Here is a 17,537-nt window from a genome sequence, read left to right as displayed (position 1 = left end):
TCCAATTAGGAATGAAGCAAAAATATGCTGAGCACAAAATTTCTTTATTCACAATGCCTTCTGCCATTTCCACAGGGTCAGAGTTAAGGTTGGGGAGCAGGCAGGGGAAGAGGGATGTTACCTTAACGCTATTTCCTGGGTTTTAGTTTACATTTAGGCACCCTCTGTGTTCTAGAAGGGCAGAAGGCAGTGCTCGGCTACCTTAAAGTGCACCGTAACATTATCAGTGTTAGTGGGTTAATCCAAATGTTGTAATCCCAAATTAAGGTTTTATACAAATTTGCATTCCATCAACCCACTTCACTGAAACAGAAGTCACTCTCCAGACAGTGGTCATCCATCTAGACACACAAGGTGTGTGTTATCAGCCCTGATCTTCAGTTTTTACTTCAGAACCTGATTCCCCAGAATAATCAGCTCCACAATTTGTGGGAACTGTAGAATATTTAAATCTACCTCCCTGTGGTAATTTGGGTAACATGTCTGTACAGTTTATGAATTCTGGTTGATGCTATGAATCTATTAAAAGATTACTATATCAGGGAATATCTAATTGTGGATGTTTTATCCACCACTTGCTGACATGGGCTGAAGCATGTAACTACCAGATGAGGGACAATGGACTGTACACTCACGCAAGGAAGCTGACTGGAGCTGGAAAAAGATACTTCACCAGCCCTTGCAGACTAGGTAGAGGAAGTCAAGAATGGAAAAACATAAGGAGCAGAACAAAGGAACCAGATGTTGGTAGGGGGGACATATAAACTTGAGAAATTCACAGACAGGAACAGGAAGCGTTGGGCAGGAAAGGGTAAGAGATGGGCAGGCTGTTATAGCAGGGTGTCCTGTTTAACTGCAGACCAGCCAAGGTCAGAGAAAGCTAGCTAACCTAGAGAGGCTCCATGTTTCTGAAGGTAAGTCAGTAGCTGCAGAGAAAGGATCCCAGACAGCTCTGCTCAAGGCCTGAGAGCTCACCAGAGTATCAAAGAACCTGACATAGGGAAATGTGTACAGGTGAGTTTATTATTTTGTGTAGATCTATTTCTTGTGCTATTAAGCAAAGAGCAATGGTGTTTTGGAAATCTGTGCCAGGTCTGTCTCTTTCTGATGGCTTTCACTATCCTGAAGAAGTGAGATGTAAACCCAGAATGCCTACACAGCTGGGGTTCTGGGAGAAGGTATGTTTAACCTACAGGGGACACGGGGTCAGCATTGGTTCCAGGGGTGAGGTAGTTGGACTGCTGGGTCTCATCTCTCAGAAAGGGGTGTTAGGCAGAGAAGCTGTACCCTGAGTGCATGCCTAGAGGTCCAAGCAAGGGCCAGTGCCTGGACTCTTAAGGCTTTGGAGGCTAAAGGTCACACAGGGCTCAGTAAGGTGGATTCCCAGCACAGCAGTCTACTGAGTGTCCAACACAGGAACTCAACCAGATCGGACACATTAAACTCTACCTCCCAATCTGCATTTGGCTCCAAAATGCATTTATTTTTAGCTTGTATGGATGGTATGTGCAATTACAAGTGGGGCTGGTAGCACCACCTATTAAGTTTGCAGATACTTCCAGTCGTAAAATCTTGTTTTCAGTTGTGTATAACTTTGCCAGACTTTAACCATTTATACTGAAGTTTTCCTTACTATATATACATGCGTATTGAGACTGTGCTGAGGTGATATGAAATCCCTGATGTTATCTAAACCTTGCCTCTGCTAAGCTATTGTCCTGAAGTTTTTAAAAGCTAAGACAAGGTCACAGTGGCCATGAGAATTTTTGACCAGTGTCATCTAGATCTGCTGTAAGCCATTTTATGACCGCGCTTAATGCAATTTGGCAGCAGACACTTGAAAACTCACGGTCGCTTCTTCCAATGGTGCTAGCAACAAAGGAAATTTTACGTAGGGATAGAGTTAGTGTAAGAAACCTCCTTGACTAAGTAGCAGCTGCTGTATATAACACTCCTTAAACCCCATTGACTTTAGAAAAAGGAAACAAGGAGTGTAAAGATATTCTGTCGAATCAAGCCAAATAAATTTTTCAAGACCTTTGCTTTTTTAGAAACTGGAAAAATTGTTAAGAGTTTCATTCAGCAAGGACTATGAATCAAATTATCTGGAAAATGAAACGTATTGTGGATCTGAATAAGAGTTAATATGATCAAGTATAATGCTGTCTTAGTTTTGGAGGGTATCATTGTTTGATGATTTGAGTATCAGCAACTTTAGACAGGAAACTTCTTAATGTTTATATACATTAAGTCATTAATTTGTATTACTTATTGACCTAAAATGGAGCTAAATTTTAATTATAAAGGTTAATTATCCAAGTTCTACAGAATAATAGCACTTAAAACATCCTTATATGTATCATGACTGATACCAGTGAAGTGAAATACACTTCAAAATATGAAACCATTTTTAAAGTCACTCTGACCTGTTCCTTCTACTCATACCACCAGTTTACTCACTTGTAGTCATGATACCTGGCGAACATGCTGGTATCCCATGATCAACTGCCCATCTGTAAGCTCCTTCACCAACCAAAAAGCTAAAACACACAGAAGAAGGAGTTTAAACAAAAAAACTAGCAAGTGCTTCTTCCCAGGCAAATTGTTTGGTTTGGTGGCTTTTAAATGGCTTTTGAAAGAAAGTCCCCACTACCTGTAGAATTGACCCTTTGCGTAGTTTTACTATGAGAGAGGACATGTAGTTATGAGACAGTTTATTTCTTACAACCAGTCCCTCCCCACGTCCTATCACATTTAAAATAAGTTACCAAATCACATGCAAGAGCTTCTTTTCTTTAAAAGAAAAAAGAAAAAAGAAAAAAAAAGTCTTCTGCTTTTTTAGACTGCTGATGACGTTGAAGACTCACATACATCAAATGAATAGGGATAAAATGGAAATACATTTCCAGTTAAGCATATTTCAGAATATTTAAGGGTATGCAGTAAATGATTTCTGACAATCAGTTTCCTTTCCCCTATATTTCCCAGGATAAAGATCACATGCAGTTTCAGACCCCGGCTGTTTTTGCAAAACGTTTGATGAATCTGCTGAATTTGAAAAAGATTTGCAAAACCATGTCTGAAGTACTGATTTTTCACATGGCCAGTGTCAACAATTGTATTACAGTAGTAAGATAGTAGGCACTATGTCTGCTCATGCAAGGAGCAGTTACTAAAAGGCTTTAAAACTCTGGAAATAAATATTTTAATTGGCTGTTAATAGTTATACCCATGTTTATAAGCCTTAGTAAATGCAGGGAATCAGATGCAAATTAGAACATAAGTATATCCATACTGGATCAGACCTAACATCTATCTAAAACAATATCCTGTCTTTCAACAATGCCCAATGCCAGATGCTTCAAAGTGAATTAACAGAATAGGGCAATTATCAAGTGATCCATCCCCTGTCATCCAGTCCCAGCATCTGGCAGTTTAAGTAGTATTTTTGATTAATTGAGATTTTAAAGTTTGCTTTTTCATACACTAGCTCTTAGCATCGTCTCCTGATTTCACTGTTACCTGATGCGCTATTGACAAGAATAATTAAGTTTCTTTCAAAATATGTATGCTACTTAAAGTCTGCAAGGTACTTCTTATTCCCTCTTCAACATTTAGACAGATTTATATTAAGAAAAATGTTGCATTTTTAACGCACTGTAAAGATGCTCTCCATTGTTCAGCTGCATCTTTAATAAACTGTTTCCCATTTGGAAAGGATAACTCTTTTGGTTAACAAAACGTTGTAATCTTTATTTTCCAACTTTAGGTTAAAAGATGGAATCGCCATAAAGATAGAGAGTAAGATAAAGGATTTTAAAATCCATTATTGTTTTAACTCTATACAAATCTTAAGTTTAACACTTAGACAAACTGTATCTTGTCATAAGAAAAGGCAAACAAACCTGGTTTCTTAAAATGATTTTTTTCCTTTTTTCTAAATAACAAGTTTACAGGACTTCTTAAAAATCAAATTAGGAATAAGAATTTAGTAATAGTACAAATCTGTGTCAACAGCCATGAAGAAAGAAATTAACACTCAACATAGTATCATCTTCTATCCACAATATTTCATTCTATTCACAGCTGCACCAAGTGCACAATAATATGTTCCAAGATGAGAGAACAAAGCAAGTCTTCCTTTTAGAGGCACGCTATTGCTCGTGTGTAACAAACAGCATCAGCCTTCTGTGGATAAGAATAACCTTCAAATATTGCATTCATTAAAGACCAAAGGCTAAAGGAAAGTCAAGCAGAACAAAGCAATTACCAAGGTGGAATTCTGCCAGCAGAGAGTTTTCCCTTCTGCCCTTCACACAACAACCTATTTGCAACTGAAACAGGATTCTTGATTCCTGAAAAGAAATAGGAACAAAAATTTTAAATGTTGTTTCACAACTGTTGCAGGCTTTATTTTCACTAACCAACATTAGGAATTCAGTTTCCTGTTGATATTACAAGTTTGCATGACATTTGTTAAGGCAAAAGATATTGCCTGCAATATCAGAAATCTCAATATAATGGTAAACTGATAACTGTACAAAGGCTTGGCACTTGCTGTTAAAGTTAGCATTTTCTTTAGGAGTGCACTGAAATGTGACTGCCCCACTAGAAGAGTCCAGAAATTCGAAGTTAAAAGGGAAGGGGCAAAACCCTGTAGCAAGAAAGGGACACTTCTTTTCTGGCCTCCTATAAATCATGAAGCAGTTTAAAAAAAAAAAAAAAGCAAGTCCATTCTTTCTCAAAGCCTTTTGTAGTCACCTTTAAAACAGCCACAAGAGAAGGCAACAGGTTCAGGGTGATCCTCTTCTTCATTCTCAGAGATGTTTGCTCATTTATTTCTCCATTTCTATGATTACCAGCTTTATGGTATGGTAGGATATGAGGGAAAAACAAAATAGGACATTTTGCAGACCTCAATGGCCTCCCCAGGTTTTACTACATGTATTCACTTTCAAAGACAGAAAAATCTATAATGGCTCTTGTAAAAGCGTGTAAGTCAGTAGCACACTTTCTATGATATTTTTCAACATCTCAGATGTTTTGAGGCTTGGGCAACTTGATGCTGTCTCTTGAAAAGTGTGTTTCATAGGATTCTACAAGTGAAGAGACATTTTAAATTGACCAGAACGGAGATGCTGTGTTAACAGCAAGGTTCATTTTCTCATCGCACAGAGAGCATTAGAGGAACACATTTGTAAAGCACTTTTCTAATTTTTTACGTCAGAATTGTAACAAAAAAAAAATCTTAAACTCAATATGCCTTGGCCAGTGAGAGTAACAACAAACGTCTGTCTCAGACAGCTCTGGAAAAGTTTTGTCAGATATTGTATGTTTCAAATGAAATGTAAAAAGTGTACACTTACACACCATAACATGGAATTAAATCAAGTCTGCAAGTAGACAGACTGTAAAAGCAGATTAAGCCATATTACTGGTTTCATTTTACATATTGTATTAGCATCTCGACACTATTTATACTCCACAGCATAGCCAAGGCCCCAAGCCTAAAAGGTGCTCCACTTGAACAAACCTGTATCCACGGGAGCACCTTTCAGGATCAGAGACTGAATTACCTTCATGACAAACTAGAACGCTAAAAAAAAGAATACTTAAAGCAAAGTACAGGAGTTTTATAGTAGTTATGGGCCCAATCCTCCATCCCTGACTTCAATGGGAGTATTTTGGAGTGAAATTGAGAGCTCTCCTCTTAAGGGAAAGCATTAATCATCTTTAAACCTGAACTGTATTTATGCTTTATAATATACAGTTAACATACCACTCAGTGCTCCAACTGCTCCAAAATTTAATGACTTTCCATCCATTATACTGGCATCACATTCTATCTCACCCAAAAGGTTTAGGTTAGATCCCATTCCTGCATTTGTAAAGGGGGAATCCTAAAAACATAAGAACAGGCCACAGAGTAAGATACATACACATACCATGACTTCATAGATCCGAAACTCAGTATCGTTAGACTGACCACACTCACCTGGACAAAATCTATGGAACTTTCTGCAGCAAGTAACTAAATGGCTATAGAAAAGAAAGCTTCCCTAGATGCTCGTCTTGGATACGTTACAGTGTAAACTCTATATACATTACGATGGTGTATTTAAAATGCACTGTGCTACCATAAAGGACGACTCTAGCCATACAGCAAGCCAGGAAAACCCTTTGTTCAAGACTAGATTTGTGGCACAAGCAAAATTTCGCCAAGGAAAAAACCGATCAGTGCATTTGGCACCAAGAACCCTCTACCAACTAATTCAGAATCACAAGTGCAGCCTCTGTAGAGTACACTGTAGAGGCCACACACACAGTCTTTTCAACTAGACACTGAGTACTAGGACTGGTGATGACTTACTGAGGAAAAAAGAAAAGGAGGAGGACTTGTGGCACCTTAGAGACTAACAAATTTATTTGAGCATAAGCTTTCGTAAGCTACAGTTCACTTCATCGGATGCATGCAGTGGAAAATACAGTGGGGAGATTTTATATACACACAGAACATGAAACAATGGGTGTTACCATACACACTGTAACGAGAGTGATCACTTAAGGAGAGTGAGCAGGAGGGGGGGGAAAAAGATAACCTTTTGTACTGATAATCAAGATGGGCCATTTACAGCAGTTGACAAGAATGTGTGAGGAACAGAAGGGGGCAGGAATAAACATGGGGAAACAGTTTTACTTTGTGTAATGACACATCCACTCCCAGTCTTTATTCAAGCCTAAGTTAATTGTATCCAGTTTGCAAATTAATTCCAATTCAGCAGTCTCTCATTGGAGTCTGTTTTTGAAGCTTTTTGTTGAAGAATTGCCACTTTTAGGTCTGTAATCTGATTCAGACGTCAAGAATTATAACATTCAAAAACAAGTAGGAGAACACTTCAATCTCTTTGGTCACTCAATTTCTGTTTCTGTTTGACCATTCACCTGGAGACGGTCATTTTGATGGGCATGTAATTTCTTCCATAGGTGGAAAAGTACAATTCCATGCTTAGTCTGTGTTCTCTTAACAAAGTTGCAACGCTAGTGTATATTTGTTATGACTGATATTCTACATTTCTACAGCACTTTCGTCCTCAAGGATCCCAACCAAGTAGAGTCATCTACACAATCACAGATTTAAAAAAAACAGAATTATTCCAGTAGTGCTGCCTATTTTCATACTACCCACCACTCCATAACTAGTTCAATTTTTGCTACACTGAACTTGAATTGGCAGCAAGACATTCAGGAAATGTCGCACTGTCCAACACAAACAAAATGGGGTGGGGAGGGAAAACAGGGAAGGAAAGGTTAAGTCCAAATCTTAAGCACATCTTCTCCCTTTAAGTTTTGTATCTCCATTTCTGTGACTGAAGTGAAACTGCCTCGGGGGTGGCACAAGAGAGCTGTTTGACATCAGTCCTAGACAACTAACTGTAACTGGAGAAGAGACCATAATTAAATGTTCAAAATGAATTTAACTGAGTAGTGTTAATCAAGTTTTGTTTCAGTTCCTTACGGAAGTGCCCTAGAAAAGGAATAGCATACACTAACCTTGGTCCTAATAAACTAAAAGGATGATACAAAAACGCAGTTTAGACAGAGATGGTGAGTCTAGGGACTAAAATGTGGAAAATGGCAACCCTGAACACAGAAAAGAGGGGGAAGGGTTGGGAAATCCAGATCAGACAATAAGATCTCAAGCTGAGAGCAACGTCGGGGGTGGAGGGCTATGCAGGCTTGGAGGGATTACGTTTTTTAACCGGTAAATATCAGCGAATGTTGATTTCACATTACACATGCAAACCACGAAAAAATATTTCTATCAATAATTGAAATTTACAGACAGTCAATAAAAGAAAAATGCTGCCTGAGAACTTAAGAGTCAAAATCCAGGGATTCAGACTTTTTAATTAGGCTGGTTACAAATGAGCTGGCGAACAAATAGTAAAAACTGATATGATTTAAGGATATTTATTTTGTATACTTCGACATGGGGTGTTGACAGTTTGTGACTTAATGGTTTATAAATAGGGCCCTACCAAATTCACAGCCGTGAAGAACACGACACAGACCGTGAAATCTGGTCTCCTCCACGAAATCTGGTCTTTTGTGTACTTTTATCCTATACAGATTTCGTGGGGGAGACCACATTTCTCAGACTGAGGGTCCTGACCCAAAAGAGGGCCGGGGGAGGGGAGTCCCAATGTTATTGTGGGGGGGGGGGGGGTCACAGTATTGCCACCCTTACTTCTGCGCTGCCTTCAGAACTGGGTGGCCAGAGAGTGGCGGCAGCTGGCTGGGCACCCAGCTTTGAGGGCAGCACCTAGCCAGCAGCAGCACAGAAGTAAGGTTGGCCATACCATACCGTGCCACCTTTACTTCAGTGGTTGCTGGCCAAGGTCCCAGCTCCGAAGGTAGCAGCACCAAAGTAAGGGTGGCAATACCATACCATGCCATCTTTACTTCTTGATGCTGCTGGAGGCGGTGCTCCCTTCACACCTGGGCTCCCGTCCAGCAGCAACTGCTCTTCGGCCACCCAGCTCTGAAGGCAGCACTGCCATCAGCAGCAATGCAGAAGTAAGGGTGGCAATACTGCAATCCCCCGACATCCCCATTTTGGGTCCGGACCCTTCAGTTACAACACCATAAAATTTCAGATTTAAAGAGCTGAAATCATGAAATGTATGATTTTTTAAAATCCTACAACTGTGAAATTCACCAAAATGGACTGTAAATTTGGTAGGGCCCTATTTATAAACCTTTTAACTTGTTGAATCTCAATGTCTACTATCATAATAATTGTCTAACATCCATGATTTCCAGCACATAAGAAAACTTAAATAAAAAATAAAAATCAAAAAATACTTTTATCATCCCTCAAAATTATTTAAAAAAAATTCTGCCAAGCCTAAAATAGGCAGTGCCATCTCATGTTTCTGAGGGCAGGGAAGCCGCACATCTACCATGGACATGTCTTTTGAAGCTAGCTGGTTGTACCGTGCGTATATTGTGCATACAACACAAATCAGAGAATAAAAGTATTTTCCCCCTCATTTACTCAGGGTAAGGCTTTGCGCTGTGTCCATGTATAGTCTCAAGTGTGTTTGTGTGGGATTTGTTTGGGTTTTTTTGCAGGTGTCAGGGTGTAGGCAGTCTACAAAGAGAATGAGAAGGTGACTGTAGATTTGAACATAAAATGGATATAAATACACCATTATTTTATTAACTTTATAAGTGGTCTGTTATGAGAAATTCAAAGCATCTGTGTGGATACAATCATTTTAGTTTGTGAGGATGTGAAGTTCAGATGTCCTTAGTGCACAGACAAGAAAAAAATTACTTTAAAGAAATGACCGTGTCTGAACAACTTTTCACTTTAACGACCTTACTACAGAATCCTCAGAATAGAAAGTACTCACTCCACAGGCCCCTTTTACAACACTCATCTCTGTATTTCCCTGCCTTCCTCAAGTACAGCAAAGAAAGGAGCATATGGCCCCCATACTAGAAAAACAGAGCTTCCCCCACATCACATAGAACATACACACTAAGCCAAGTCAAAAATCTTTATAACACTACTCCTTTGTTATGAGTCACAACTTGTGTTAAAAAAGGAATATTTGATTAAGACAGTGGAATGCTGGCAGGCCTAACTCAGTGCACAGGGGGCCACCACCTCAACGGTCTTAGGAAAGGCGGAAGGATGAGGAACAGTAAAAGACTTTGGCAACTTTACAATCTTCCAGCTTTCAAAGGTATGAAAAACCCTGCCAGTGAAAGTCAGAGCCCCAGGGCTAAAAGGGAAGGTAAGAGTGAGTCTGAGAGGGACTGCTCCAAGATGCTTTATAAACTCTTTGGGGAAGGCAGTAAACATTTGGGCACCAGATGCCTTTAAACTTGTTTTTTCTTGTTTTTATGTTTAAGAACAGCTGAGGTGGCACTGGTGTGGATTTGTCTTATAAGCAAGGACGTGCTTGATGCTTCTGAGATTTTTCCCAATGAAGGTCCCAGCGTTAATGGATGCACCATGATGTGACAGGCTCAGACAGAAGATCCGAGGACTGAGGGATAGCCACATCAGATTGTTCCATTAGAACAAGGCTCTTAAGTGCCAAAGGAATTTGCTGCACTGACATACCAATAGGTGTCAGCTTGATTTCCATATTTCAGAACTTAAGTAGTTCCTAGCACCAAAGAAGGACCTTTAGAAGCAGAAATCAGCCTTGACATCCGTAAAGTTTCAGAAGCAAAAGCCCCACTTCTGAGCTACGGTTTATTTGTGCCAATAAAGCTCCAATGCTTACTGAAGACCTTGGCACTATAGTCTCTCTCTGGCAGAGACTTTAGTTCTGTGGTCATGCCTGACTGAAGAGAAAGATGGTCGGCTCCAACAGGCCTGAAAGTTGGTCCAATGACAAATCTAGGGACTGAGGGCCTCACTTCAAAAGGCATGGATCCTCTTGTTTACTGGTATGGTCCCATGGCATGCTGTTCTGTATATTGGGCCTTGAAATCTGGACAAAATGAGCTCCCTTGTCCGAACAGAAAATGGCACTGTGCATCCACTTCCGGGACAATGTGGGAGCATGAAATGCACCACCTACAACCATCTCTTTTTATCTGAATCTTTGGAGGCGAGATCAGCCATGACCAAAAGGTTTAAGTACCCTTGTTCAATAGTAAGTGGCTAAATACTAAATAGCTATCATACACTTTAACAAAAATAAGGAGAGTTTTAAAATGAAAAGTGAATTCTTCCCTCCAAGCATACAAAGATATTCTTAACACCCACGGTAAAAAATGAATTGACCTGGTGGGGGCAATCAGATCTTTTTTAACCTCAGCTCCAACCATTTGATGCTGGCAAGAGGGCAACAGTGTAGCTTAGGCATCGCTTTGCAAAAAACTTCAGCAGCAGCAGAGGATGTGTTATATGGGAGAATATGTAAAGGCCACTTCAAAGAATTTACCTTTTAATTTTTAAATGGAAGCAAAGCACTCCTTTATATTTCTAAGTAGTCTCAATTGATTGGGGAGGTGATCAGTGCAGTCATGAGCTTTGCAGATCAAAATGCTTGCCCTCTCATCATATAAAAGTGGAAGAGGGGAGGGAAGAAGAGAAGAAACACTGTCCATAGCATTTTAGCCAAAAGAAGCCTAGTCACATGAAATAGAAGACATTGTTTAAGAAACCTACATCCATTGCACTTACATTGCCAGCGAAGTACATTTAACTTATGATTCTTGCATCTACTGAGATGTGAAATTTTAGCTTCTAACATAAAAATTAGATTGTCAACAAAAAAGTTGCACTTCATCCTGTAATTGCTCCTAAACTACTAAAGCTATCATTTTCTTTTTTGATTCCTTCTCTTCTTCAAGATGTACTTACAATGCTTGCCAGTTTCACAGCATACTAAATATTTTAGCTGTGGTCAAAGTTGGAAGGCTTGTAGAAGTTACTCATCTTTGACAGTCCTGGAATTACACCTAGCCAAATTGTTATAGTGCTTTACTTTCAACATGTGTTAAAGTAACACTTCAGATATCTTTGATATAGTTTTGGCCAGTCTGTTTATGCAAGCTTTGTGACTACTAAACGCTATTCAAGAGAAACGCATATAGACAGCCACCATTTAAACAATAAGATTATAAAGTTGCTTTCCTACTGGAGGGTTGGTGGCACTGAGAAGTGGCCTCTTGGGATACTGTTTCATCAGTTAAAATGTTCTTAAAGAGAATCTTAAATTAAAGTCAGATAATTCAACAAAGCACAACACATACCTATGAATCATACTATGCCAAGTCAACAAATGGAAGTCATAAGCAAATGAAACCAGTTTTTATTTTATTTTAACATTATAACTATAAATAACAATTTTGAAAAACTAGGTCAGAACCTCTTTAACTTTCCAGTTTTACATAGACCCCTTTACTGTAATAGTGCTGTGTTTCTCGTTACAAATTAATTGTTTGTACTTAATTTTAAAAACATATAGACTTTAGTTTCAAAAGTGTACATCTGTGGAGGTTAATCTTTTCCTATTAATGTACTCAATGTAAATGTAAAACTCAATCTAGTTCTACAAAATAGGTCACATCGCACAGTTCAAGTCAGTATTTAATTGAAAGCAACAGATTTGCAGTACAGAACGTCATAGATCTAATATTAATTAGACTTGCATACTTGATAGTTTAGATTTGTTTTAGATTCTTTATGGTATCTAGTAAGAGGTAGTGAAAATGTCCTTTCTAGTTCAACTGCAACATTAAGACACAGTAAGTGGAGCGGTTCCACGAGTAAACACAAATCTGGCATTTATTTATATAGCATTTTCCATCATATGATGAATAATCAGTTCTGAGCCCTGACTTAAGTATCATCTGTTTACAGCCTTGTAATAAGTCAGAGGAACACAAGCTAATGCTATTGCACAAACTGTGTCCATCATATGTTTAGACAGAAATCACAGTGCTTGCAACTTTGATCAGCGGAGTATTTGGCTCTGCTCGTGATTATTTTTCCCCTTCTACATGATCAAGACTTAAAATATTTATCTGGGTGTTCTTTAGTGTCTCTTTCCAGCACCTGGACAGTGATGCTCTGAAGTGCTATAGAGATACATAAAAGCTTAATCATATGGAGTTCTTCCGGTCTTCCATAAAAAACAACAACAGCATGTGGTTATTGTACACTGCAAGTCAAAAAATTAACCCAACTCTTATGTTCCAAGACAAATTCAACAGTCAGCTCATATGTGGCAACTGGTAACAGAATTGTGCAAAAGCGAATGGCTATGTGACCATCTCCTTAAAGAATCATGCAGTGTTTTAATGATCAGTCTTATGAAGTATCCACTAATTTATTACTGCAACATAAAGAGACTTTGGAGTTAGCACCTTCATTTGTTATATTCAATTATGCAGCTCACTGAAATTCTGGGAAACACATTCACCCATGCTGCCATGATCAGGTTGCCAAATATGATGGATGTCACTTTATAAAATTCAGCAGTGTAGTATTAGGTTATATGAACAGCATTCACAGTTAGTTGCTGTTCGTTAGTTTGTACATGTAAGCTATTTTGCTCACATAACTGCTAACATTTTATCTTAATCATGGAATTTATTGCACTGGAGATGTTCATGCAGTCACGCAGAGATGGACTGTTCTTTCTCCACTTAGAGGCTGCAAAAATAAAAAAACCAGCCAGCACACCACAAGCAAACTGTCAGCTCGCTCATAAAAGATCAAGAGCAAATTTTGTTCCTCAGCAACTCTTTGAAGTGATGCCTTTTGGACTGGCTGGAATTCCATGTAATAGGAGTTGTGTAACTAAGCAGAACTGGGAAAAATCCATCTTTTGTGACACTTGTCTGAAAAGATAGTTGGATCTTCCAAAATTCTGACGAGAAAGTAGTTGGTGAAACACAGAATAAAAAATATCTAGACAACTGGAAAAAGAGCTATAAGCTATAATCTGTTCTATAGTTTTCAGAATTTGAGAAGGAGCATCAGTACTCAGGATTTTATTGCAGGCTAGAAAGGTTCTTTGTACTTCAGATGAAAAGATTTGTTCATACTGTCTCATAATTAGGGCTGTCAAGAGATTAAAAAAATTAATTGTGATTAATTGCACTGTTAAACAACAATAGTATATCATTTATTTAAATATTTTGGGTGTTTTCTATATTTTCAAATATATTGATTTCAATTACAACACAGAATACAAAGTCTCCAGTGCTCACTTAATATTTATTTTTGATTACAAGTATTTGCACTGTAAAAAAACAAAAGAAATAGTATTTTGCCATTCACCAAATATGAGTACTATCTTGAAATCTCTTTATTATGAAAGTTGAACTTACAAACAAAGAATTATGTACAAAATAAACCGCATTCAAAAATAAAAATGTAAAATTTTAGAGCCTGCAAGTCCACTCAGTCCTACTTCTTGTCCAGCCAATTGCTCAGACAAACAAATTTGTTTACATTTGTAGGAGATAATGCTGCCCACTTCTTGTTTACAAAGTGAGAACGCACATTCTCATGGCACTGTCGTAGCTGGCATCACAAGATATTCATATGTCCCTTCATGCATTCCAGGGCAAATGCGTCCATGCTGATGATAGGGTTCTACTCTATAACAATCCAAAGCAGTGTGGACCAATGCATGTTCATTTTCATTACCTGAGTCAGATCCCACCAGCAGAAGCTTGATTTTCTTTTTTGTGGTTCGGGTTCTGTAGTTTCCACATCAGAGTGTTGATATTTTAAGACTCCTGAAATCATGCTCCACACCCCGTCTGGGTCAGATTTTGGAAGGCACTTGAGATTCTTAAATATTGGGTCGAGTGCTGTAACTATTTTTAGAAATCTCACATTGGTACCTTCTTTACGTTTTGTCAAATCTGCAGTGAAAGTGTTCTTAAAATGAACCACATGTGCTGGGTCATCATCCAAGACTACTATAATATGAAGTATATGGCAGAAAGCAGATAAACAGAGCGGGGACATTGAACTCCTTGGGGGAGAATTGTGTCACAAATTTAATTAATGCTTTATTTTTTTAAACTAACGTCATCAGCATGGAAGCATGTCCTCTGGAATGGTGGCTGAAGCAAAAAGGGAAAACTAATGTTTAGCTTATCTGGCACGTGAATACCTTGCAATATCGGCTACAAAAGTAGGAGCATTGCCAGCAGATCGAGGGAAGTGATTATTCCCCTCTATTCGGCACTGGTGAGGCCACATCTGGAGTACTGCTTCAGTTTTGGGCACCCCACTACAGAAAGGATGTGGACAAATTGGAGAGAGTCCAGCGGAGGGCAAAGAAAACGATTAGGGGGCTGGGGCACATGACTTATGAGGCGAGGCTGAGGGAACTGGGCTTATTAGTCTGCAGAAGAGAAGAGTGAGGGGGGATTTGATAGCAGCCTTCAACTACCTAAGGGGGGGTCCAAAGAGGATGGAGCTCGACTGTTCTCAGTGGTGGCAGATGACAGAACAAGGAACAACCGTCTCAAGTTGCAGTGGGGGAGGTCTGGGTTGGCTATTAGGAAAAACTATTTCACTAGGAGGATGGTGAAGCACTGGAATGGGCTACCTAGGGAGGTGGTGGAATCTCCATCCTTAGAGGTTTTAAAGGGCCGGATTGACAATGCCCTGGCTGGGATGATTTAGTTGGGATCGGTCTTGCTTTGAGCAGGGAGTTGGACTAGATGACCTCCTGAGGTCTCTTCTAACCCTAATCTTCTATGATTCTAAGAAGAGGACAGCATTATCTCCTGTAAATGTAAACAAACGTGTTTGTCTTAGAGATTGACTGAACAAGAAGGAGGATTGAGTGGGCTTGTAGGCTCTGAAGTTTTACATTGTTTTGTTTTTGTACACTTTTTTATTTCAATTACAGCAGAATACAATATATATACGAAAATGTAGAAAAACATCCAAAATATTTAATAAATTTCAATTGGTATTCTATTGTTTAACAGTGCGATTAAAACTACAATAATCGCAATTAATTTTTTTAATCGTGAATCGCGATTAATTTTTCTGAGTTAATCGCAAGTTAATTGCGATTGACAGCCCTATTTATAATTAAAATCAATACTAAGTTAACAAATAAGTTAACGAGTTGACTTAATTTACATAGAGATTTTCACAATACATTCTAGCTAAATCAGAATACTCACAGTCTTAGGTGATATTCTTGCTACATAAAGACAAGAGGGATGGAGTTACTGCATTAAACGGACAGTCAACATGAAAACTGCAGTTTTAATGTACTGAAGTTACAAAATGACTATAAATGGAAGAGAGGAGAATACGTTTCTCTATTCTGTTTATTTTGCTGACTTGCAACATTGAATAAACATCAGGAGGAAAATTGTGGTAGACTACTCAGCTCATCAAGCAAAATGGAACTTTCTATCTTAAGGGTAAAGCTTATGTGTGAAGGAGACAGCTTCCTTGGGTGCTGGTATGAGACTGTGAAAGAAACTCTACAGGAAGAAAGGACCATCAAACCTCACTACGCTGACTCTACTCCTCCTCGTCCTCCTCACACTCTCTGTCACAGGGCCAGAAAGGGTTACACAGCTAGTAGGCTAATTGACCCAGATTCAACCTTTATAGACATATTAGTAGATGATAGTTACGTTTTTGTGTGTTTACATGTATATTGTTAGGGGTTAACAATGTAACCAAATAGTTCCTGTCTATCGCTGTATTCTGTTAATTCAGAGATCAAAAGAAGATATTAACATTTAAACAAACTGTGATTGTAGTGATATCACTGTCTTCATTTGTCTTTGAAGTATGTAGCAAATCACATGTAAATGGCTGGAGATAGGCAATTGCCTTATATTAATCCATGTAGCTAATTACTGGTGATGTTTAGGAAATAAGAAGTTACTTCAAAGACACTACTGTCCACCCCAAGGACTGCATCCTGTCAAGAGGCTGCCAGTAATCTCTATAAAAAACTCTTGGGACCTGATCCTTTCATCTCAAATCGGTTTATGCTTCACCCAGGGAAGCTTGAGCCACAAGATTGAGGTCTCCAGTTCCATTCTGGTTTGCCCTGTGTGACAGGGTCGGGCCAGATGGCTACCGGAGAGTAACAGAAGGCAGATATATTAGTCCCAGGTTAAGTAGGTCCCTTTTCCCTGGGTAAGGTAACAGGAAAGGTTCCAGAATCATCAGGATCCTTCTGAAGACAATTAAGACAGGCTGATTAGAACACCCGCAGCCAATCAAGAAGCTGCTAGAATCAATTAAGGCAGGCTAATCAGGGCACCTGGGTTTAGCTTCAGTTTGTGGTGCGCGTATGAGGAGCTGGGAGCAAGAGGTACTAGGAGCTGAGACTGAGAACGCGGACTGTTGGAGGACTGAGGAGTGCAAGCATTATCAGACACCAGGAGGAAGGTCCTATGGTGAGGATAAAGAAGGTGTTGGGAGGAGGGCATGGGGAAGTAGCCCAGGGAGTTGTAGGTGTCGCACAGCTGTTCCAGGAGGCACTCTAGACAGCTGCATTCCATAGGGCTCTGGGCTGGAACCTGGAGTATAGGGCGGGCCCAAGTTGTTAGGATACAGATATTCAGGCCTGTCTGTAAAGGCCTATACTCTAAGAATTTAGGTGTATTCTTATCGCTTGGCTAGTTCTAGAGGTATAAAAGAAAGAAATCACTGTCTGCCGGTGTAAGGGCCTTCTCTTACTGTGACAGTCTGAGGCCCTGTTCTTAGGCTAAGGCCTTTGGCTAAGCAGCAGAGGCAGCCATAAGCTAGGAAGCGAACAGTCACATCCTCACATTCCAAACTAGTCACATTCATATAAGGTGCTATTGGGCCGTTAGGCACTATCAGGACAGGATTGTATTCCTATCACCTCCAGAGAAAGGGAAGTGCCTAGAAAATGTAAAAGGAAACTTAGTTTGATAGCATCCTGTCTGGCAAGAACTCACTTATCAATACTGGGATGTGAAATCCTCACTTCTGTATTGTTTTGTCATTATAGTACCCACTTTGCTATTGT

General features: G+C 39.2%; 1 protein-coding gene across 10 annotated transcripts in view; it reads right to left on the bottom strand.

The window, feature by feature from the left end:
• Window positions 1–17,537, bottom strand: part of TASP1 (taspase 1) — a 156,995-nt gene that overhangs the window by 118,705 nt on the left and 20,753 nt on the right. For all 10 annotated transcript variants that reach the window (XR_013345774.1, XR_013345776.1, XR_013345775.1 and 7 more), the window contains 3 exons: window positions 5,780–5,900; window positions 4,271–4,355; window positions 2,461–2,540 (listed from right to left, as the gene is read on the bottom strand). Coding sequence is in view for 7 of the 10 variants with exons in the window: in XM_077814073.1 (XP_077670199.1) it covers window positions 2,461–2,540; window positions 4,271–4,355; window positions 5,780–5,900 (286 nt within the window). In the remaining 3 variants the exon portion in view is untranslated. The remainder of the gene's footprint in view (window positions 1–2,460; window positions 2,541–4,270; window positions 4,356–5,779; window positions 5,901–17,537) is intronic.

Source organism: Eretmochelys imbricata, chromosome 3 (genome assembly GCF_965152235.1).
Source record: "Eretmochelys imbricata isolate rEreImb1 chromosome 3, rEreImb1.hap1, whole genome shotgun sequence".
Taxonomy (NCBI): Eukaryota; Metazoa; Chordata; order Testudines; family Cheloniidae; genus Eretmochelys; species Eretmochelys imbricata.
Note: the sequence above shows the minus strand (reverse complement) of the source record. Positions and strands in the feature narration are given on the sequence as shown.